At 43.1% G+C, this 23,458-nt stretch overlaps 2 protein-coding genes and 1 long non-coding RNA gene across 4 annotated transcripts in view; 2 read left to right on the top strand and 1 right to left on the bottom strand.

Moving 5' to 3' along the window:
• LOC116057096 (phospholipid phosphatase-related protein type 5-like) overlaps positions 1-23,458 on the top strand; it is a 34,879-nt gene that overhangs the window by 9,077 nt on the left and 2,344 nt on the right. Inside the window, exons 2-4 of one of the 2 annotated variants that reach the window (XM_036001039.1) lie at positions 11,482-11,614; positions 19,390-19,592; positions 19,672-19,848. In XM_036001039.1, the coding sequence (XP_035856932.1) occupies positions 11,482-11,614; positions 19,390-19,592; positions 19,672-19,848 (513 nt within the window). Of the gene's footprint in view, positions 1-11,481; positions 11,615-19,341; positions 19,593-19,671; positions 19,849-23,458 lie in introns of both variants that reach the window. The other variant, XM_031309501.2, reaches the window with a different exon arrangement.
• LOC116057102 lies at positions 15,549-16,683 on the bottom strand. The gene is made up of 2 exons (XR_004106725.2): positions 16,355-16,683; positions 15,549-15,665 (listed from the first exon to the last, which is right to left on the bottom strand). It is a non-coding gene; the product is annotated as an uncharacterized LOC116057102 (long non-coding RNA).
• LOC116057097 (piggyBac transposable element-derived protein 4-like) lies at positions 16,509-17,466 on the top strand. Its single transcript, XM_031309502.2, has 2 exons — positions 16,509-16,522; positions 16,817-17,466. Exons 1-2 carry the CDS (start codon positions 16,515-16,517, stop codon positions 17,445-17,447), a joined length of 639 nt encoding a protein of 212 aa, XP_031165362.1. The 5' UTR covers positions 16,509-16,514; the 3' UTR covers positions 17,448-17,466.

The following is a 23,458-nucleotide window of genomic DNA, read 5'->3' as shown; positions in this document are numbered from 1 at the left end:
TCAATCAAAACTAGAATTGTGATTGTTGGGAAAGTAGAAAGACGACCCAAACCGTCTTTTCATAGTTTTATTTTGTTTCTATCGACTTTGAATGAAGTGTATTTTACAGTGCTAAAATTACTGTTTATGTACATGGAGCCTGGTGGGTTTAGCGAATGCAATTTCGAGGATGTTTTTGTGTGTAAAAAAGGATCTTACTCTTTAACATATAGGTCAACCTCCTTAGAAAATCCTTTCCATAATGTTGTCAGTGTTGTGGTTATGGACATTTCTGTTGCTGTTTCCTGTTTTTGTATATTTATTCTGTATTTTTCTGTTCCCTGTCTTGTAAATTTATCCTGTGTTGTGTATTGTGGTCTGTGTATATTTTGTTGTGTATTTCCCTGTTTATGTTCTGCTTCCTGTTTTATTTTGATAGTCTGTTTTCTGTCTTGTCATGTCCAGTTTTACTTTCTGTGTTTTCCCGCCTTTGTTGATTACCCTGTCTCTCCTAATGTGTTTCACCTGCTGTGTCACCTGCCCCTCGTTACCTCATTACCCAGTGTACTTAGCCCTTGTGTTTCCCTTGTCTCTTGTTAGATCGTTTTGTGTCCGCTTGTGTCTTTACCCTGTCCGTTTGTGTCCCTGCCCTGCTAGTTTTAGTCAGTTTGTATGTGTCTCCGTCAGTTCAGCGTTTCCTGTTTTTCGTACCTCCTTGGTTTTTTGGATTTCTTTGGATTTTTTTCTGGAAGTGGTTTTTTGCCTGCTCACAGGACTCCCTTGGTTTGTTTTTGTGTTTCTTTAATAAATCTTCATGTTCAAACCCTCTCCTGCCTGCCTGCCTCTCCCTGCATTTTGGGTCCTCTACTTCCCTGAACCGTAACAGTCAGACACTTAAAGACAGACACAGACAAACAATCTGAGCCTGTCAGTGGTAAAACGAGCACTTTTGTGAAGGTAAATACAAGCTGCACAATTGCCCTATTAACTTACATTGTAGCTTGTTTCGCCGATGCCGACTGCAGCGTTATTGCTTAATACTAGACCAATATCAAGGATTGTTGTTCCCATCAGTCACTTAGAAACAAAAACATAGAAAATAGGGTCCAGGGGCCTGTTTCACAAAAGCAGAATATATAAATCCAGGATAACTGATAAAGCGAGGCTTGACCTAGTCTAATCTGTGCATCCTGGCTTGGTGCGTTTCACAAAGGCCAAGCCAGGCTGAGGAGGAGAGACTAGGTTGAGCCAGGCTGAAGTAATTCAGATAGATGCGCGTCCACGGCTTTCCTCAAAAGACCGCGAGGTCGATCACAGATTTACTGATGCCAAAATGGAGAATACGCATTGTACATACTTTATACAGAGTGAGCAGCAGCTTCTTGTGGAAGTATGATGATGTGAAACACATTTTTGTATAAAAAGAAAAGAAACACGGCCGCTGTAATGAAACGGTGAGAGAAAGCGTAGCAGACGATCACGGACCGACTGAATGCGTATATAGCCTAAATATATACATTTACTGACCACTGCTCTGAATTGAAACCGTCATAATCATTCCATTCAAGGATTAGGTTACTAATCATTTGCACAAATTAACAGTTGTACTCTTTGCCTTAAAAGTAAGCAGAAGATAATGTTACTCAGGAAATTTACCATGAAGATCAATTTTTTACAATGCTAGAGTATGATGCGTAAATATCTCTTTCACTGTTCCTCCCTCTCTCTCATGGGCTAAAATATAAATTTCCTAAGTCATATTAACTTCCACTGCTCGCTTTTAATGCAAAGTGTACAACTGTTTGCTTTTGCAAATGACAAGGGACTCATTGAATGGTTTCAGTTAAGAGCAGTAGTTCATCAATGTATATTTTTTATCATTCAGTCGGTGCGCTATTATCTGCCACGCTTTTTCTCGCGGTTTTTTTATTTTTTATAGAGGACGAGTTTCTTCTCTACATATTATATGCCTTGCTCCCTTGTATATATGGACATAGAAAATAAAGACACTGAAGAAATTGGACTCTAATCTAGAAACTATAAAGATAATTAAGTGATAAATCCCATGCACACTGTAAACATGAATGGAACAGAGTATATTCATCAGTTATTTCCCCCCCAGCTAAACATAAGGTCAAAAACCATTGGGGTGTCCTCTCCCCTGTTGTTACATGAATGTACAGTAGCCTACATCACTAGGTAGTTACTGGTCCAGTGAACTAAGACTATAATTTGGGAGGATTGTACAATTAGTATATGTTCTTTAAATTGTACAATCCTCCCAAATTATAGTCCCAGTTTACTGGACAACACAATTTGTGTGCTAAGAATACCAAATACCATGCACATGGAAGTGGAACAAACATGATCCTTATTGTTAAAGAATTAAAAAAAACGTATCAACTAAAATAATTCAAGGTGCATTGGTCAACTATAGAAATGTACAGCATTGTATGTATTGCCCTAGTAACAGACTTCATTTAAAACACATTTGAAATGTTATCAGCCTTTTCTACTTATCTCAACAACTGTCATAATATATTCATCAAACTTCTAACAACAATATGAACAGCAGTCTTCATACAGCAATATAACAGTAACGATGACTGTCACATGAATAATTATTAAAAACAATTATGGTCACAACTTTAAATAATAACAGTACTTAAATGAACAGCAATATGCACCTGTTGTATTTTAATCCAGGCTGATAACAATAGGGTAAAACCACTGCTGGGTGATCAGAAAAGGCTCCAGGATTAAATAAATCCTGGCTGTTAGCCTGGTCGGGAGCGGGCTAGCTGCACAGAGTAAATCTCCATGGTGATTTATGTGCCTCCACTTTCGTGAAACCGAGTCAAGGCTTAAATCATCCAGGATAACTGATAAATCCCGGCTTAATCCCTTATCTTGGTTTTGTGAAACAGGCCCCAGGTTGACAAAAACCGAAGTTACCCTTTTAACAGAAAGTGATTAACCTACATGAATGAATATATAAATAATTGTCTTGTGTCATGCATATAACAAAATATGCCCAGCCCACACCGGCTTACAAGACACCTTTACTTAGGACAAAGGACCAAATGCCAAAGTAACATACCCTAAACATATAAACCTTGTCTTTTTTGCCAAGCTTTAGAAACAAATGTTGCCAACTTATATAAACGTAGCACAAAAAGTAAGGACATTTGTGTTTGGTAGATTATTTCTCTGTGGTAACAATGCTTTTTGGCAATAAATCTTATATTGTTGGAAAGCCTGTTTAGTTCCCTTTCAAATGATGCCCTATTTGTAAGGAACATGCATTTGTGGGATGAGCAGCAGCGCTGAGTATGTGGGTTGCGCCCATGAAAAATTTGCCAAATCTTCTCTGCTATTGCCAACCAGGTTATTTTGCTGTTGCTATGGGCGTTATATTGTATAAATTATTAGTGTGTCTTGGCAATAAATAATTTTCTGATTCTGATTCTGCACTAAGGAGCTGCTTTTGAGACCATTTTCATGTAGTTGTTGCTCAACTGCAGTCTTTCCTCTACAAATTCATCCACAACTTTTGGCAGCATGTGTTTAAAGTAGAAGCTACGCAGCTTTTGCATATACTGTATGTGATGGTAAAGTCATTGTCATAAGGCACATCAAGCTCCAGGTGTTGTAGTGGGGTCCAAATAACAAGACTGGCTGTTTGTAGCCTGAGACAGTGCATCCCTAACTGTACCTGACTATAGTCAACCTGGTCTCACGGCAGTTCGTGAAATGGTCACATTATTTTGATCTATTGATTCGTGTACGGGGAAACGGTTTTCCACTTTATTTCGTGGTGGCTACGAAATTCGAATGTTAGCATTTCACGAACTGCCATGCGACTGGGCTGCTATAGTAGCCTTTGGGGTCTCTTGGGTTCATAATGTACTGCCCGTCTTCCACTCTGATGTCTTGGTTTTTAGCAGTGAATGCATCATTAATGGATGTGCATGCACTGAGGGTGATGGGGCATTTTATTTCTAGCAGCTTATTATCAATGATACCATCAGGGCTAGCTGCCAGCCATGGGTCTCCTGCACACACCACCAACCCTTTGTCAATCACTCTGCAGCCCCTCTCTTTAATATGCTCCTTAGCAAGTCCCTCACTTTCCTTCCCATACTTTGTGGCCCCACTCCCCTGGAACCTTGGATACAGGTGTTCAGCAAGAAACTGTGCTGTCTCACGCTGAGGCACTTTGCTGGCTGTGCTTGCTGTTATGCGCAGTGTTGCCAACTCTTTTCCAATGAAAGTCGCTAGAACCAGCTCCAAATGTCGCTAAAAGTCGCTAGATGACATCATATGCTCATTTGCATATTGTTTACGTCATTACGCAATCATTTGTATAAAGCTTAGTGGTTGTGTCAGCAAGGTAGATAGAAAGAAATAGAACTCTTTAGCCAAATAATCACAAATTCAATACAGGAATTTATTTTACCTTATAATTATTACTTAGGTAGCCTATCTTTGAAGTAAAAAATTCTAAGAAATTCTACAAAGGGAGGGAAAAAGATCAATAAAGAATTCTCAAAGAAGGCTGGCTTCCCCAGGTCCAGGCCAGCTCAGCGGCGTCTTTCTCCCGTCGCGTCCTGCTGTCTCTCCTACCTACACCGGCCCCCGCACACCCTGTCCCCCCCTCCCCTTCTACCTGCCTGCGCACTGTGTGCAGTGATGCTGCACATGAGGAGAGAGGGGAGAGGCTCCTCCTCCTGACGGAGAGCTCCACAGCAATTTAGCACACGGCAGATAGTGCGGGACAGGAAGTTGAGCACAGAAACAAAAGAAAAATCTGGTTAATTTTCAAAGTAAAATACACCATGCTCACGGTGGATCATATTTCCCTGCACTACACCTTGAAAACACAGCACAGAGTTGTTTCCTCTCTACTCCTCTGGATGGAAACAAACTTGTTGGTTTTGTGGTTCTATTCTACGTGAATTCGCGACATATTGTGGGTCCTCGTTACTACAGCTGTCAGGCATGGCCGCAGCCGTGCCGCAACAAATCTGGATCTAGTGGGTATTGACGTACGGTGGAGCACGCAGCAGTTCCGCAGCGGAGCCGGTCCGCACAATCAGTTGTGAAAGCTCATTAAATTCTTTTCAACTTTTGGCTTGCCTAAAACTATACAGAGTGACCAAGGCACAAATTTCATGTCCAAACTCTCTGCACAGGTAATGAAAGAGCTAAAAGTTAAACATGTAACATCAAGTCCTTACCATCCAGGATGTCCTGTAAAGGGACTTCCTTGGTGCCACCAAAGATTGGAAATTTCACCATTTCCTGCTTGTTGTCCTCCACTCCCTGCATAGCATAACCATCCAGAGTCCCAAGGTACACTTGAGAGGTTCCACCAAACATTAAAGTCCATGTTGCGTAAATATTGTCTCGAGTCTAACAGAGAGTGGGATGAGGGCCTCCCTCTTCTGTTATTTGCCGTGCGTGAAACTCCTCAGGAGTCTTTAGGTTTCAGTCCTTGTGATTTGGTTTTTGGCCATACTGTGCGCGGTCTCCTTCGGCTCCTTAAAGAAAAGTGGTTGTCAGAGTCATAAGTCACTGAGCATAATGTGCTGGATTATGTCAGTTCTTTTCGTGAGCGTCTCAATTATGTGTGTCAGTTAGCCCGTGATAACTTGGCACAAAGTCAAACTAAAATCAAGCGTTATGAAAAAAGTCTGTGCTCCGTGTGTTCCAACCAGGTGAAAAAGTTTTGGTGCTGCTTCCGTTACTTGGATCCAGTTTGCAATCTCGGTTTTCGGGTCCATACACGGTGGAGAGGAAAATTAGTGACACAGACTATGTTATTCAAACTTCAGAACGGAAAAGAAAATCTAGAGTATGTCATTCGGGTTGCGTAATGCACCCGCTACTTTCCAACGGTTAATGCGTAGCATATTATCTGGCGTCGAAAATTGCTAAGCTTGCTTAGATGATGCAGATGCTTACTCCTCCACCTGGTCCGACCATCTCCACATATTGTCCCTTATTTTCAGCCGTCTCCGCAAGGCCTCCCTCACTCTTAACCTCGCAAAATGTGACTTTGCAACCCAGTCTCACGGCAGTTCGTGTAAATGTCACGTTATTTGAATCTATTGATGTCACGTTATTTTATCGGGGAAAGGACGCCGGGAGACGGCTGGGAAACGGCCGAAAATGATGCTCTATAAGTTGGGAGGCGGCCGCAAGGTGGCCCGCTGGGGACGCGCCACAATAAACGCGGGAGATGGCTGGGAAACGGCCAAAAATGACGCTCCATAAGCCAGGAGGCGGCCCGCTGGGGACGCGCCACAGTAAACGCCGGGAGACGGCTGGGATATGCCTGAAAATGATGCTTTAGAAGTTGGGAAGCGGCCGCAAGGCAGCCCGCTGGGGACACGCCACAATAACGGGATGGCGGAGGTTGGGTTTAGGGGAAACCCAACGGCGAAAGGGCGCCTTACGCACCGGGAGACGGCCGCAGGGGATGCGCCACAATAATACACGGGACAAAACGCCACGCGATCCCCGGGAAACAAAGCCCCACACACGGGACAAAAGACGTCATCCCCGGGAAACAAAGCGCCACATGCCGGACGTGATCCCCGCTCGCCCAGGTGAAAGTCCTGTGTTGTTTGACCCATCCACCACCCCGACCAACCTCCCTACGCGGATTTTCGGCTTTTTATATTACTCCCTAAAATTTTCGTGCTGTGGACAGGAAATATGCTTCCCATTAAAATACATTACTTCACATTTTCGTGCTGGCCCCCACGAAAAAAACGTCCCCGTGAACACGAATCAATAGATTCAAATAACGTGACATTTACACGAACTGCCGTGAGACTGGGCTGGACTTTGGTAGGGCCACTGTTACTTATTTGGGTAAACGGGTAGGTCAGGGGCAGGTGCGTCCTTTGGCTGGCGATTATTGATTTCCCGGCCCCACAGTCCAAGAAAGCGTTGCGCCGTTTCCTTGGAATGTGTGGATATTATCGTGGCTTTTGTCGAAACTTTTCTGATGTGGTGGCTCCTCTTATAGGTCTCGTAAGTCCCTTAAAAACATTTGTTTGGTCCCCCGCTTGTCAGGCTGCCTTCGAGTCTGCCAAGGCGTTACTGTGTAATGCTCCTGTTCTCGCTGCGCCTTGCTTTATGCGACCCTTCAAATTAGAGGTTGACGCCACCGCGTGCGACGCAGGTGCTCTTGCAGGAGGACAATCAAGCTATTGACCATTCTGTTTGTTACTTCTCAAGGAAGTTTAATAAGCATCAGCTTAATTATAGTACTATCGAGAAGGAAGCTCTCGCCCTCCTGTTCGCCTTGCAGTATTTTGAAGTTTATCTGGGGTCTAGCTCACAGCCTGTCCAAGTGTTTACTGACCAAAACCCATTAGTATTTCTCGCACATATGCGCAATTCTAACCAGCTTATGCACTGGTCTCTCCTTCTGCAGGACTTTAATCTGCAGGTTCATCACAAAAAGGGTACCGAAAATGTGATAGCAGACGCTTTGTCTAGGTGTTCCTCAGAACTGTAGGAATTAAACCTTTTTTAGGGGTAGGTTTAATTTTTGGATGTGGGGGTGTTATGACTGTGGTCATATTATTTCTTTGGTCTGCTGTGTGTGCGTGTGTGCCCTCACAATAAACATAATGGAACAGTGACTACAAATGGCACCAAGTGACACACATAATTAGAGCTTTGTAGGACAGGAGAAGGATTTTAAACTTAATCCTGGATTTTAGAGGAAGCCAATGCAGAGAAGGACAGTGAACAGTTGGGATTTCGTTGGGTGATTAGTTCTCCCTCGCTGTGAGGGAGCAGCCAGCAGTTTGGCTGATGCAGAACGAAGTGGGCGGGTTGGGGTATATGGTTTGACCATGTTCTGGATGTAAGCGGGTGCTGATCCGTTCGTGGCCCTGTACGTAAGTACTAGTGTCTTGAAGTGGATGCGGGCCGCAATTGGTAACCAGTGAAGAGAGCGGAGGAGAGGTGTAGTGTGAGAGAACTTGGGGAGGTTGAAGACAAGTCGAGCCGCTGCATTCTGAATGAGCTGCAGGGGTTGGATGGCACATGCAGGCAGGCCAATCAGGAGGGAGTTGCAGTAGTCTAGACGTGAGATGACTAGAGCCTGAACCAGAACCTGAGCCGCCTTCTGCGTTAGAAGGGGACGTATCCTTCTGATGTTATGCAGCATGTATCTACACGATCGGGTGGTTGCACCAATGTTAGCAGTGAAGGAGAGTTGGTCGTCAAGTGTTACACCCAGGTTTCTAGCAGTCTTGGTGGGGACTACCACAGAGTTGTCAATTGTTATAGTCAGGTCTTGGGTAGGAGAGCCCTTCCCTGGAAGGAAAAGGAGCTCAGTCTTGTCGAGGTTGAGTTTCAGATGGTGTGTTGTTTTTGGGGTTCGAGAAAGAGGATTCAATTTTGGTTTGATAAAAAGAGCTTTTTGCTGCAGAAATAGAGGCAGTGAAGGAGGAAAGAAGAGACTGATAGGTAAGCAGATCATCTGGGTGTTTAGATTTCTGCCATTTCCTTTCCGCTGCCCGTATAGTTGATCTTTCAGCACGTACTGAGTCAGATAACCACGGAGCTGGGGAGGATTTGCGAGCCTGTCATGAAGTAAGAGGGCAGAGAGAGTCGAGAGAGGGGGATAGAGTAGAGAAGAGAGTGTCTGTGGCATCATTGGGAGACATGAGTAAGAAAGAGTCGGATGGAGGGAGGGTTGATAAAGTACATGCCGCCAGAGAAGAAGGAGAGAGTGAACGAATATTACGGCGGACAGGTATGGTGTCTCTTGAGATATGGTTGTGAGCTTGGGAGAGTGGGAGAGAGTAAGAGATGAAGAAATGGTCTGAGGTATGGAGTGGAGTAACTGAGGTTGGCTATAGAGCAGTTTCTGGTGAATATGAGATCTAAGTGGTTGCCAGCTTTGTGAGTGGGTGGTGAAGGAGAGAGTGAGAGGGCAAAAGAAGAGAGAAGGTGAGAAAAGGCAGCTAACTTCTCTGTCTGGATGTTGAAGTCGCCCAGAAGTACCAGCGGAGGGCCAGTTTCAGGGATGTTTGAAAGAAGGACATCCAGCTCCTCCAAAAACTCTCCCAGAGGACCTGGTGGGCGGTAGATAACAATGATGACTAGTTGTACCGGATGGGTTATGGTGACAGCATGAAGTTCAAAAGATTGTGGAGTGAACTGTGGCAATGGGTAGAGAGAAAATCTCCACTTGGGGTTAATGAGTAGGCCTGTCCCCCCACCTCTACCAGTGGGTCTTAGTGTGTGGGTGAAAGAGTAGGCAGAAGAAAGGGCAGCAGGGGTGGATGTGTTGGTCGGTGTAATCCAGGTCTCAGTGAGAGCAAGGAAGTCAAGGGATTTCAGGCTGGCAAAGCCAGAGATGAACTCAGTCTTGTGAGTGGCAGACTGGCAGTTCCACAGGCCACCTGCAACAAGGTGTTGAATGTGTGTGGAACGGGTGGGATAGGTAAGAGAGGTGGGGTTGCGGAAATGTTGCGAGCTAATGCGTGGTTTGTAGTATCTCCGAGAGGAAACACGGACAGGAATGGAGAAGCAGCACATTTCCAGATGAAGACACCGAGCAGTTAAGTGAGATAAAGATAAGGTTAAGCCCACTTAGCCTCCCACGAAGACTCCCGCGTAGACTCCTTTGTCTTTGTCCTCCGAGTCTTCGTCCGATGAGGCTGCCGCTTCACGCAATTGCCAACATTAAATACAAGGAGGTGATTGGTGTTGGCTACAGGTGGGGAGGCCACACCCTGGCTAATCAGTCAAAAGCACCTGAGAGTCGTTAACCTCCACTCCCCAAATTCACACTTTACACTAACTAGTTTCACTTTAAGAAAATCCTCTAAATTATGCCTAACAACACAACCAATCCAGCAAAGAACACACAGCAGCAGTAGAAAGTAGAAAAGTACAAGAAGCAGCAAAAACCCAAATAAAGTCTGTACTTAACTTAATATCTAGCAGTCCAGTAGTCAGTTCCTTCAGAAATCAAATGCACTCTGTCATTTGGTCTGATTCTAGCTTACTTTTGTAGTCAGAATCAGTGGGGAGGCCACACCCTGGCTAATCAGTCAAAAGCACCTGAGAGTCGTTAACCTCCACTCCCCAAATTCATACTTTACACTAACTAGTTTCACTTTAAGAAAATCCTCTAAATTATGCCTACAACACAACCAATCCAGCAAAGAACACACAGCAGCAGTAGAAAGTAGAAAAGTACAAGAAGCAGCAAAAACCCAAATAAAGTCTGTACTTAACTTAATATCTAGCAGTCCAGTAGTCAGTTCCTTCAGAAATCAAATGCACTCTGTCATTTGGTCTGATTCTAGCTTACTTTTGTAGTCAGAATCAGGTGGGGAGGCCACACCCTGGCTAATCAGTCAAAAGCACCTGAGAGTCGTTAACCTCCACTCCCCAAATTCATACTTTACACTAACTAGTTTCACTTTAAGAAAATCCTCTAAATTATGCCTAACAACACAACCAATCCAGCAAAGAACACACAGCAGCAGTAGAAAGTAGAAAAGTACAAGAAGCAGCAAAAACCCAAATAAAGTCTGTACTTAACTTAATATCTAGCAGTCCAGTAATCAGTTCCTTCAGAAATCAAATGCACTCTGTCTTGAGGTTTGTTTTAGATGGGCCTTAAAGGATATATCCTGAACAAAAATAACTCCTAGATTTCTGACAGTAGTGCTGGAGGCCAGGGCAATGCCATCCAGGGTAGCTATATCTTTAGATAATTAAGTTCAGAGGTGTTTGGGGCCCAGCACAATCACTTCAGTTTTGTTTGAGTTTAACATCAGAAAATTGTAGGTCATCCAGAATTTGATATCTTTAATGCATGCTTGAAGTTTAGCTAACTGACTGGTTTCGTGTGGCTTATTAACAGTTTGTAACAGAAATAAAATGGATTATGGATAATTTTGTTGTAGTTGACTTTACCAGCTGACTTCTCTATTGGCTGTGTATGTGACGTCTCTTACGTTCTAAAACCAGCCTCTGCGACGCCATCAGTTGGTTTTTGTCGAGCTGAGACAGGCCAGTTCAGACCGCTGCAACTTTTCTCTGCAACGTTCTAAAACGGTTTCATCTCGTCGTGAATCTTTGGTCTGAACTGGGTTTTAGACTTTCAGCTAAAAATACATTTCTGCTGGCAAAGATTTGTTACCATCGAGTCAAGTCTACACAGAGAAAAGACAGTATTGATGAGTTGAGTTATTGGACAGTTTTTATCATCGAAATGTGGTGAATATTTTGAAGAATTCCTTATATGCGCTACATACTTACTATAGGTTCTGTCAAACTGTAAAAACTGGTAGGTGGTCACTGATATCATTTATTTATAGTCTGCTTATTGTATTGATGGTTTTCATTTCCCATTATGATATGGATCTTGTACATCCAGCTAACTGTATTCCAACGATTCAACAATCTAAGTATTTTGTTTCAAAAGTGATCTTTTTTCATTCTGTTTCTCAGATTTCAGGTGTCGAGCTTGTCATCTTCCTCCTGCACTACAACTCCAACATCCTATATGACCAGGAGAAGGTTGTCGTCATGGGTGACTGTTGCTACGTGAACCCTATGGTGCGCAGGACCTTCCGTTTCCTCGGTAATCTAATTAAAAATATTGAGATGAAATGACTTATTTTCACAATTATTCACAATTTCATATTTTTGTGGTTAAATCAAGCGTGCTTTATACTTAATATAATTAATTATCAACCAGTGTCATTCAGTGGTGATCTGGCTACAGGCCTCCTCTGGTTTGGATGTAGGCAGTTCTGTTTTATAATTTATATTTATCGTTATTCAGTCCAAAACATCAAATCCACCGTTTCCCAGCATCAGGAGCTAATTACGAGCCTTCATATGAGAAGGTGATTGATGTATGATAAAACACTTTCTCACAAGATATGTTCCTTTTTATATAAGAATATTTAATGAGATGCTTTGTCATTATAACAATATACATGTATATATGTCTATGATTATAACTACATAATGAGAACAGCTTCTTGTGTTCCAGTATGGTGTTGGTAAAATGACTTTCAACATTATTAACGAGAACATAATAAAGTGTCCTAGTAAACCATGCCAATAAACAAACTTGGCTTTGCCTGCTGACATGTCAAAATGCCTCCTGTAAAAATACACCAAACCTTCCACTTTGATTCCTATCTATATTCTTACACAGGGCTTTGTTCACATGTCGTTCACAGTGATTTATACAACATTTAAACCTAACAATGTGGTGTCAGTGGATTTTTGATGTAATGATGGCACCTGATGGCACCTCTGGGCTGCCGTACTAAACATAACCGGTAGCCTCTGTTTCGTCCGAAATCTCATACTCTGCACTACATACTCAAAATGTATACTCTCGTTAAACATACTTTTGTGTAAATAAACAGTAGTGTGGATCTTTTCGGATGCACTGAGCTGTAATATTCAGCATCACTTCCTGAGAGCCTCCTTGCCGCTGAAGTAACCCCTGCTGACCTCCGCTATAGCGGCATTGCTAGATAACGCTTAAAGGTGCAATGTGTAATACTTACTGCTAGTGTTTAAAATAGTTACTGCAATACAAATTCAAAATACTGGAGAGAGTCGTCTCCCCCGCCACCTCCTCCCCAGACTCGAAGTTTACGGAGGTTGCCAGGCTGACCGCAGCATCCACAACAATGTTGCTAGACGCTTGTCTCACATAGCCAGATATTACTTCACAGCACAGCGGAGTAGCTAACACACTTTTTCGGCTTAGAATTACGGTAGGAACCGCTAAAAACCCAACAACGTCGCCATCCTCTCTGCTAAAAATAACACTACCTTGCCGTCCTCTCCACCTGACTGAACACACTTTATTGGCTTAGAATTACAGCAACAATCAATCTCAAGGTCCTCTCTTTCTGATTTACAGCCCCCCTCTCTTGGCTTCAAATAACTCACCGTTGTCGGCTACGGCCGCTGAACAGGCTACACGCTGTAAACAGCCATGGCCTGCTTGCCTGGTCCTCTGGTAACGTTAGCAGTTAGCAGGGTTAGCATGGCGGCGTTAGCCAGGACCAGTCGGGATCACTTTACTGGCTGTGTCTCAATTGTTTTTGCGAGTAACCAACTAGGGTACTCTATATAATTCAATGTGAGTACATGAATGTTAAAATGAAATAAAATGCCCGTCCCTTGTAGCCGTGATAAATTAGCCTGAAGCTAATGCTTAGCTACCTGTTCAGGAGGAAATTAGCCAACTCTGCGTCCTATTGGGCTCTAAGCTGTCTCCATCTTTCAAATACATCTCCAACATTTACCCGGGGTTTGTTAGCTACGTCTCTGGTCACGCAACTGTTAGAAACATGCAGTTTTTTTTAGGTTAAGTAGAATCTATCTCTGTTGATCCTGTTCATTTGTAACGGAACGGAAATTTCAAAAGAAGAAAATACTGGCATTAGCATTGTTGTCAGAAAAGATAGTATTTCAACTTAGCATGTTTCCTTAATATCTGATGACGCATTGGGGTCATTTTTGGATTCATTACAGTAAATATATTACATATTGGACCTTTAAATTACTGAAATTAACTAAACCAGCGTCGTTTAACTATGTAGAAATGTATATTAGAGCGTTGCTGACGCTACAGAGCTCCTTGGTTTCTGTCTGTTTATCTGTTATGATCATGGTCGTTACTACCACATTGCATTGTGGGATATTTATGCCGGCGTACTGTCCAGTATTGCATACTGTAATATTTTACCGGAAATAGTATGCAATGCATTGGTTTCATACTAAAGTTTCAGACATACTTCTCACACACGGTTTGTTAGTATGGAATTATGGACGCAGCCTCTGTTTCGTGTCAGCATGTTGTTAGTGCAAATCTTTCAGCTAGCAAGTTCATTCACACGCAGTTTACATTTGTGCACGATAGTTGTTGTCATGCTAACACTGTAGCATACACTATATTAAGTGATAGAGAGCACCATGCTAACTAAGTTCACTTACTTAAGTATTGCGTACAAATTTGAAGTACTTGTACTCTACATGAGTATTTCCATGTAATGCTATTTTCTACAATTCTGAGGTAAATATTATAATATTTCTACTGCATTACATTATTTTTGGCCAATACAGTTACTTTACAAAGTGAGATTTGACATGTAAAACATATCTTATAGAATAAGATGTATTGGTAACTAGGCAACTGTATTTGAAGCAGTTGAAATAAGCACAACCTCAACTGACTAAACAGTCAAATCTTTCTGCTCTGAATACTTTTACTGTTGATACTTTAACCCTTAAAGAGTTTCTTGGGGGATACATTTAACAGGCTGTAGGGGGAGGAGCTATGGGGGGAGGGGCATTATGTGGTTGCAGTTGATGAGAAACACTGATGGGGTGATGGGTCATGTAATCAGGTCATGTGACTTTATGCCAACATTCCAAACATTTGAATCAAAATCCAAAATGGCAGCAATATGTGGACAAAGACACTGGCCATGAGGTAAGTGTTGTTATATTTTTCACGATTATGATATTTTAGAGTGATTTTGTTTTAGAAAATAGTTTTTTAAGGATAGTTTTACATGTTCTTGATGATATTTTTATATCATTATCTTCTCACAACTTTGATAATCAGGCATTGAATGCCTGTATCCTGGGGGATACATTGCTCATATTACTGTACGTACACACCGCCGCCGACTTGAGCTTCTAAAGATACCGGAAGTCATTCATTTTCAATGGAAGCTGGCTTCTCTCAGCTGCAAGGAGCGTCAAATCTGTCGGCGTCGCGTTTTGAGCGTTTTGAGCGACCAGAGCGTCAATCAGAAAGTTGAAAGTAGGTCAACTTTATGGATAATGAGCTATGACGCGGTTCAGCGACAAGCAGCGGCAACCAATGGGAATATAGACGTCCTTCGCGCTGGCTGATTCCAGAGAAACATACGATGTAAACTTTAGTTCCTACCAAAACATTAGTTCCGAGAAAAAGGAGGAAAAGCTCATCATGGCCGTTGCTGGGTTCCCTATCATTTATGATATTTGCGTATAGGGACCAGTTAACGTTACCTGCCGGTCACATCGTCTCTAAACAGTCCGCTCACGGTGAAGTCCTGCATGGATCAACAGCTGGCGGCTGCTCGCTCTGCCTGCATGCTGCTGCGGTTCAGCGGCTAACGAGCGAGTTAACTGCTAACAGACACCGCTGCGACCAACAACCAATACACATTCTGTCATTATATATGTAATTTATAAAAGGTTTCTAGTGTCAGTGTATTGGCCGTGCAGTAGCTGCTTGTGCTTTTTCCATGATCGAACATAGAATGCTACTACGTCAGAGCGGCCAAAGGGTCAAACAGCTTCCCCGTACTTTTTGACAAGCGTCGTTGACCGGGCAGCCAGAGCTTCTTTGCAGCTCAAGTCGGCGGCGGTGTGTACGTACAGTAAGGGTATTTAACAGGGCTGATCACTCACAGATATACTTATGTTTTGAGGCCTGTTCTCTACAGATATTGAATAGGATAAAGGTGTGCAACATTGACCACTTTTTATTTTACTCTCAAATGTATATTATTGATGAATTCACCAGTGTACACGTTTTCAGGGAATTTCTGTCAGCAGTTTCTACAGTACAATAAAGAGAGAGGTGAAGTCTGTAGTTTTGCCACCTATTGACCGGTCTGGCCCTAAAAAGGCCAGACTTAATCTGACTCCAATTCTTTGGTCACTATTTTGTGTTCGTTTACTGGTAGATCAGAGAAATAAAACTCAGGATTCAAATCAAGACCAGGATTCGTTCAGTTAAAGTTAATAACAAGTTTAGTGAATGATATTGCAGAATACAAGTACATGTACATGGATCCAATACAAGGCAAAGTCTATATCTCCTAACGGACCAACAGAGTCTCCCCTAGCATCAGGTGCCCTAAGTCTAAAATGCTCCCCTATTTATTACAATTTTGTCCGTCTTCTGGTGGTGCTGTCATCAGTTTGGATCTAGTCCAGATCTTCTGGCTCCAGCCGGCTCCTAACACACTGTATGAAAAATGACCTTGACTTATCTCATTATTAGTTCAACAGAGACAACTCGTTATTTTGGATTTGGACACCTGTGTGTTTTCTAATCTCCTACAAAATAAAGGAGTTAGTTTCATGTGAGCCGAGGTCACCTTGTCCCCCCCCCCCCCCCCGGATCAGAGAAGAACTTCTTTCAGGCCTATCCCACACTCCTTTTTCTAATATCTAATTACTATAAGTCCAGATGGCCTCTCATAACCCAGGAAAAGGGGCACAATGGAGCGACATGAACTCTAAAAACCTCTTCTTAACACTTTCACAAAATATATTCTAACAACACCTGATGGTTCATCAGATTCAGAGGAGGGAACCAGTGAGGAAGTCGAGGAAGATGAGCTGTATAGGCCTACAGAGGAACAGTGTGAGGATGACAACAGCAGCAGTGACAATTTGAATGGCAGCTCTGGTGATGAGGCCGAGGAAGGAGCAAACAAGGGAAGATGTTTAGGTAATGTTAGAGGAATATTTCAAATTGTTATGTGAAAGATCTAGTGGTTTTGCTATACATATTGTATCTGTGTGTGTCCACATGATGTGTGCTATGGTGATGTGTGTTAGTAAATGAGTGGAGGGAAGGAACCCCCCTTTCTAATACTCTCTCTATTTTACACACACACACACACACATACACACACACAACAACACACAGGAGTTTGTGTAAAATTGCATATAGTTAGGTGGTTTATGTTAAAGATTAGGGAATTTATATGTTTTTTACATTGTATTTTTTCCTTTTCAATAGTTGGAGAAAAACTATGTTTGAGCACCTGTCCACTGCTACACCAAGCTGCTTCACTGCACCAGACGAGCCCTCTACTCCACTAATGTACTTCTCCAAATTCTTTGACAAGGACATCTTTGAAGTCATTACTCAGCAGACAAACTTGTATTCCCATCAGCTCATTGGATGCAACATCAACACTAATGTGTCTGAAATCAAGGCATTCATTGGAATGAAAATGCCTGCAATGGAAAACTACTGGGCAAAAGATACAATATATGAGAAAGTAGCAGATGTCATGCCACTCAAGAGGTACAAATGTTTATCCAGGATGCTCCACTTTCAAGACAACATGAGCTCTGAGTCCAGTGAAGATCGTCTTGTGAAAATAAAGCCTGTACTGGACCACATGAGGAGCAAGTGCATGGAAATGGAGAGTGAGAACCAGTTCTCAATTGATGAAATGATGGTTCCTTACAAAGGAAAAAAAGCTGGAAGTCTGCGGCAGTATCTACCCAGTAAATCCAAAAAATGGGGGATCAAGATCTTCTCCGCGCTGGTGTGTCTGGCTTTGTGTATGACTTCATGGTCTATAAAGGGAAGTCTACATTTGATGGTTCTACTCAAACTCAAGGCAAAGAGTTTGGGTTAGGTGCAAATGTTGTTCTGCAGCTTTGATTTTCGTGTTGACAACGATGCAAAGCTCGCTGTGGTCAAATGGGCCGACAACAAAACAGTCACTTTGGTGAGCTCCTGTGCCAACCCAGTCTCACGGCATTTTGTGTAAATGTCACGTTATTTTGAATCTATTGATACGTGTTCACGGGCACGCCCCATATGTTGGGAGGCGGCCGTTGGGGACACAGGCGGGAGACGGCTGGGAGACGGCCGAAAAGGATGTCCTATGTGCTGGGAGGCGGCCGCAGGTGGGAGACGGCCAGGAGATGCCGGCATAAGGATGCCCCATATGCCAGGAGGTGGCCGTGCGACAATAACGGGATGGCGGAGATTGGGTTTAGGAAAAACCCTACAGGGAAAGGGCGCCTCACACGGCGGGAGACGGCCGCAGGGGACGCGCCACAATAACGGGATGGCGTAGGTTGGGTTTAGGAAAAACACTACAGGGATAGGGCGCCTCACATGCCGGGAGACGGCCGCTGGGGACGTGCAACAACAACGGGACGGTTGTGATTAGGAAGACTATGGGAAACAAAACGCCACACGCGGGACGCGAACCCCACTCGCCAGGGTGAAAGTCCTGTGTTGTTTGATCCATCAACCACCCCGACCAACCTCCCTACGCGGATTTTCGCCTCTTTATACTACTCCCTACCATTTTCGTGCTGTGGCCACGAAATATGCTTCCCATTGAAATACATTACTTCACATTTTCGTGCTGGCCACCACGTAAAAAACGAGAAAAACGTGCCCGTGAACACGTATCAATAGATTAAAAATAACGTGACATTTACACGTCCTGCCGTGAGACCGGGCTGCTTGTGCGTCTGTCAACCATGTTGCCCAAGTGAGATGCTACTCTAAAGAGGAGAAGAGAAAGATAAGTGTGTCATGCCCCAAGATTGTGTCTGAATACAATACTCATATGGGAGGAGTGGATTTGGCAGATATGATGATTGCCCTGTATCGCAGTCCCATCGGTGGTACATGGGCGTATTTTGGCAGATAGTTGACATTGCTGTCAATAACGCATGGCTCCTCCACCGGCGTGATGCAGCAGCTCTTGGTCAGACACACCAGTGTCTGAAGGACTTTAGGCTGGATGCTGCCAGGGGACTCATCTACCTTAAAAGGCAGAAAAGTGGACGGCCATCCAAAGGAAATGAAGACAATACGCCAGAAAATGTGATTAAACAGCCAAAAGTCCCCGGGCCAGTGGCTGATATGAGGTATGACAGGATTGACCACTTCCCTATCCTGTCAGTGAAAGGCCGATGCAGGATGTGCCAGGATGGGCAGACATCCATCATGTGTCAGAAGTGCAAAGTGAGGCTTTGCCTGGTCACTGGTCAAAATGTTGCAACTGTTTTCTCAGCTTCCATTGCCCATAGAATATATCTAGTGAGGGGCACCACAGGGAAGATGGTAGAATTTAGAAAACAGGAAGAAGGTGTTACAAAAATCGGCACATGAACTGTTTAAAAAGTTATGAAATGTTAAATTTATATCCTACATGGGCAATGCATCTTGGGAGATAAAGTTCAGTTTTTTCCAATTTTTCCTAATGTAGCTAATTAATTGTTCATGAAATGTTTTAAAAGTTGGCATATGAACTATAATAAAAAGAATAAAATGCAAAATGTTACCCTAAATGGGCAATGTATCTCGGAAGATACAGAGTGTAACTTAGAAAATAAAGATCATATTTTCGTCTAGATACATAAAAAAATTGGAAATGAATCAAATTTACTGTAAGACTTTATGGAAATGCTGCTTTTAAATGTTTGGATGTGTATAAAAATGTAAATCAGCTAATGTGTGTGTGTGTGTGTGTGTGTGTGTGTGTGTGTGTGTGTGTTTCTCTGTAGGCGTGTATGTCTTCGGTCTGTTCACAACAGACATCTTTGTTAACGCAGGTCAGCTGGTCACTGGATGTCTGGCTCCTCACTTCCTGTCTGTTTGCCAGCCCAATTACACTGCCCTCGGCTGCCTGGACTCGCCGCACTTTGTCAGCCAATCAGATGCTTGTACTGGTGACCCTGATGATATCATGAGAGCTAGAAAGACGTTCCCGTCCAAAGAGGCTGCTCTGAGTGTGTACACAGCAGTGTACCTGGCAGTGAGTGGCTCTGTTCCATCTAACAGTATATGACTGCTTCTGAAGAGTTGTCGTAGAACAAAAACAATGTCTTTTCCAGGTGTACGTTATGTCCTGTGTCGGTTCCAGAGGAGGATGTCTGACTGCCCCCCTCTTCAGCCTCTCATTGGTCAGTCTGGCTGTGCTAACAGGCATCAACAGAGTGGCCGAGTACCGAAACCACTGGAGTGATGTCATTGCAGGACAAGCCATCGGGGGAGCGATTGCTGTCTTCCTGGTAAGTTCCTGTTCATCCTTTAAGCTGTAGTAGCACATCCATCTGATGACACATATATTTACACTGCTATGTTTTGGTTTTTAAGTGAGCCAAAAGTGATCTCCGTCCACCAACTGTTTTTATCTCCAGTAGAAGAACAAATCTCTGTTTAAACTAACACACCCAAACCTCATATCTCATCAACATTCTGGTATACTGGGCATAAACAGGAGGCAGTGTGGAGACTCCACCCACTGCTGGTAGTTGCCATGGTAACGTTAGTAGCTTTAGTCTCAGAGAACGAGACGTTGCGACCAAGGGGGTAAGTTTCGCTTCAGAGCTCGAACCTCCTATGGCGCCATTTTGATGCTACAAAGCCATCACCCGACGTTAGCATCCCATTGACTGCCATTCATTTTGACGTCACTTTGACAGCGAATAACTTTACATCTGAAGCGTTTAAAGACTCCATTTGTCCATTGTTTATTTCTAAAGAAACACGACAATGTATAAAAGGCTCCATTACCTTGTACCTCACGTTATGGCTCCGTAGTAGACGTTTTTGTAAAAAACGATTGTGTCATAACCACGCGAGGAATTACCGTATAGTACAGGAGAAGCTCGCAGGCAGTTTCGACTTACATTAGCTGTTTAAGTTTAATTACTAATGTTAACTAGCATTTTAGTTAGCAATAATTAGCATGTGTCCATGTTATCTTCTTACATATACCTACGCTCTCCGTCTCTGCTAGATTGGGAATGATTGAGATTTCTCTTGGCACAGCTACCAAAAGACTTCGAACTTTCAGACAGGTTGCTCACGTCACATTTATGTCGTCTCTCTCAGTTGGAGGCTGCGCAGTAATGCTCAGCGCTCACCGGAAAAGTGCTTCTAATGGCCTTCACTGGTCTCTGTCCAGAGACACGGGATCTATTGGTCCATTCTTATATACTGTCTATGGTTGCGACCAATAAGACCCAATCAGGAGGAGCAACGTTGGCGTCAGTGTCAGTGTTGCCAAAGGTCTCCATATGTGGTCGTTGAGACTGCAACACAACCCTGCAGATTCCAAAACAAAACGGGTCAGAAGTGTTTCAAAATGTCTCTGGTTTAAGAGCTCGGAAACGCCAGAGCAGGGGGAATGAGAGGGGGAAACGTCGCAGAAGATATTACCTGAGACTTTTCAGTGCTTATTCTTTTATTGATAGGCCATTCAAATATACCTTCCCGATCCATCTTACAGTTCATTTGCTTGCTTTCACCTTGTGGCCACACTACAACTCTGTGTAAGAGTTTCATCCCTCAGAGAAGTTGATGTCTGTGCAGTCAACAGCTTCATTGTATTCTTAGCATCCCACTACAAACCCTTCACTACACCCAACTATCTCAAACTTTTACCCAACCATAACATTTTCAACTTGATGCCCTCAAACCCCCCATAGTCCACCCATGTGTGTTTTCTCTGACAGTGCCTGATCCCACCTGTTCTCCAGATTGTGTGAGTGTGTACCGACTGCTCCGTCACTCTCCGTTGGGACAATATGCACTGTTGTTGTCACGTCATTCCCCGCAGAGCTCCATCCAACTTCAACCTGACGTCTAGTCAGCCAGAGGAATTGTAAAAGCCTGTGTGCTAGGTCTTCATCTCTTCATTATCAACACAGCTGTTATTTAGTTGAAATGCTTACCTGATGTCATTTCCAGTTCTGCTACAGTTTGAGAGCTCCACTGATCTCAGGCTCAGTATAACTTCTAGCACACCTGTACAGCTACAGTTAGTTAGCTTAATATGTAACTCACATCAATGCACTAATACAAGTCTCTTCCAAGGTTACTAAGTGATGGTAGCAAAAGTAATCATATTAATCATTCTTATACCATGGTCTAATAAAGTGATATAGGACACCTACTAAAGGAGTTCTGGTGAAACGAAATTAATAAATAAATGCGCTGGCTACATCAGCTATGAGTAACCATAGCAACAGGCAGTCAAAGTATCCGTTTACAATTTATTGTAACAAACTTAGATCTAGTTAGCGTAACGTTATACTAGTACAACAATGAGCGACTTCATTATTTATTTTAACCTTTTTGGAGAATTTGACAACTTTGATGACTGGGATGCTTCTGAAGAAAGAGAAATTGTAAATAAAACGGAGAAACATCACAAGGAGATAACACCGGGAGAATTGAATCAAATAGAAGACAAAAAAGAGTACAAAAAAAAAAAATACGAAATGGGCAGTAACTACACTCAGAGACTTTATTGTTCAAAAAGAAATGGACTCCAGCTTTGAGAAATACACAGCCGATGCTCTGAATGAGACCCTGCGGGAGTTTTATGTCTGTCCAGTCAACCAAGGCAGGGGGAGAATACAGCAAGCATAAGGAGTCTGAGAGTCGGTATCAACCGTCATTTAACGGAATTCAATATAATAACTGACACCAGATTCATGACCAGTAATGCAGTTTTTAAAGCAATAATTAAGCGTTACGGAAAAAGCGGCAAAGATGACAGCGTCCACCATCTCTGTATTTCTGAGTGTGATATTAAAAAAGTTAATAAATTCAGCTGTACTGTCTCCCGATACGCCCCTCGGCCTGGTCAGAAAAGTCTGGTTTGACATCCAGCTGCGTTTGGCTCGGCGTGGCAGGGAAGGCAACCGGGAGCTCTGCATGCAATCTTTCATCCTCCGGAGAGACGAGGACGGGGTTGAGTTTGTCTGGCTGGCTTACAATCCGCACACAAACCACAAAGACCCGAATTACCCAGACAAGGAAAACTTTAGAGGTGCTTCCGACGTGTGGTACAGCCGGGAGCCGATGGGTGTCCACTACCTCGGGGACATGCTGAAAAAGATCAGCGAAGAGGTAATTACACTTTATGTCAATATAAATGTATTATTAGGCCTACTGTTATTATAATTATAATTATTATCATCATCAATTTACCTTTCAGGTGGGTCTTTCGAAGGTCTACACTAAGCCTCCGAAGCACCGCTGTAGGTCGATTCTCCGATGCTGACCTGGAGAGCCATCAAATAATGTTGGTGTCAGGCCATCGATGCGAGAGCAGTATGCAAGCTTACTGGGCTCCGTCAGTCCGGGAGAGACGAGACTGGAGCAATGTACTGTCTACATCAAGTGCCCATCACGGCCAGTCCCCAGCTATCGTGCATCCTTCTTCAAAGGCCCCTACATCGGAATTGCCGACTATGTCAAATTGCACTATAAACTATGGAAACGTTGAATTTAATTTTAAATAAAAAAGCTAGCATGTAGGCAAATGCCCCTCTGTTCGACCTGATTTATTTATTTCCCATATCTATAAGCGCAAATCGCTGGAGCAGAATGAATTGTTTATTTTGTTTGTTGTTTGATTAATTGTGACAAAATGAATGACTTTCTCTCACATACATTACATTTTAAGGTGTTTTTTTGTGCACTAACCAGAGCATGTCAGAAGATCTTTCAGACCACCACTCTGTACATCGTTACGTTACTGAGCCAAATAAATATAGGCTCTTTCCTTCAGAGAAAACTGCTCTAATGGACTAAATGTCTTCAGGACACACACACACACACACACACACGCTAGAATGAACTTAAATTGGGTGAGCTTGGTCACAG

Source organism: Sander lucioperca, chromosome 5 (assembly GCF_008315115.2).
Source record: "Sander lucioperca isolate FBNREF2018 chromosome 5, SLUC_FBN_1.2, whole genome shotgun sequence".
Classification (NCBI taxonomy): domain Eukaryota; kingdom Metazoa; phylum Chordata; class Actinopteri; order Perciformes; family Percidae; genus Sander; species Sander lucioperca.
This window is presented reverse-complemented; position numbering and strand designations above follow the sequence as displayed.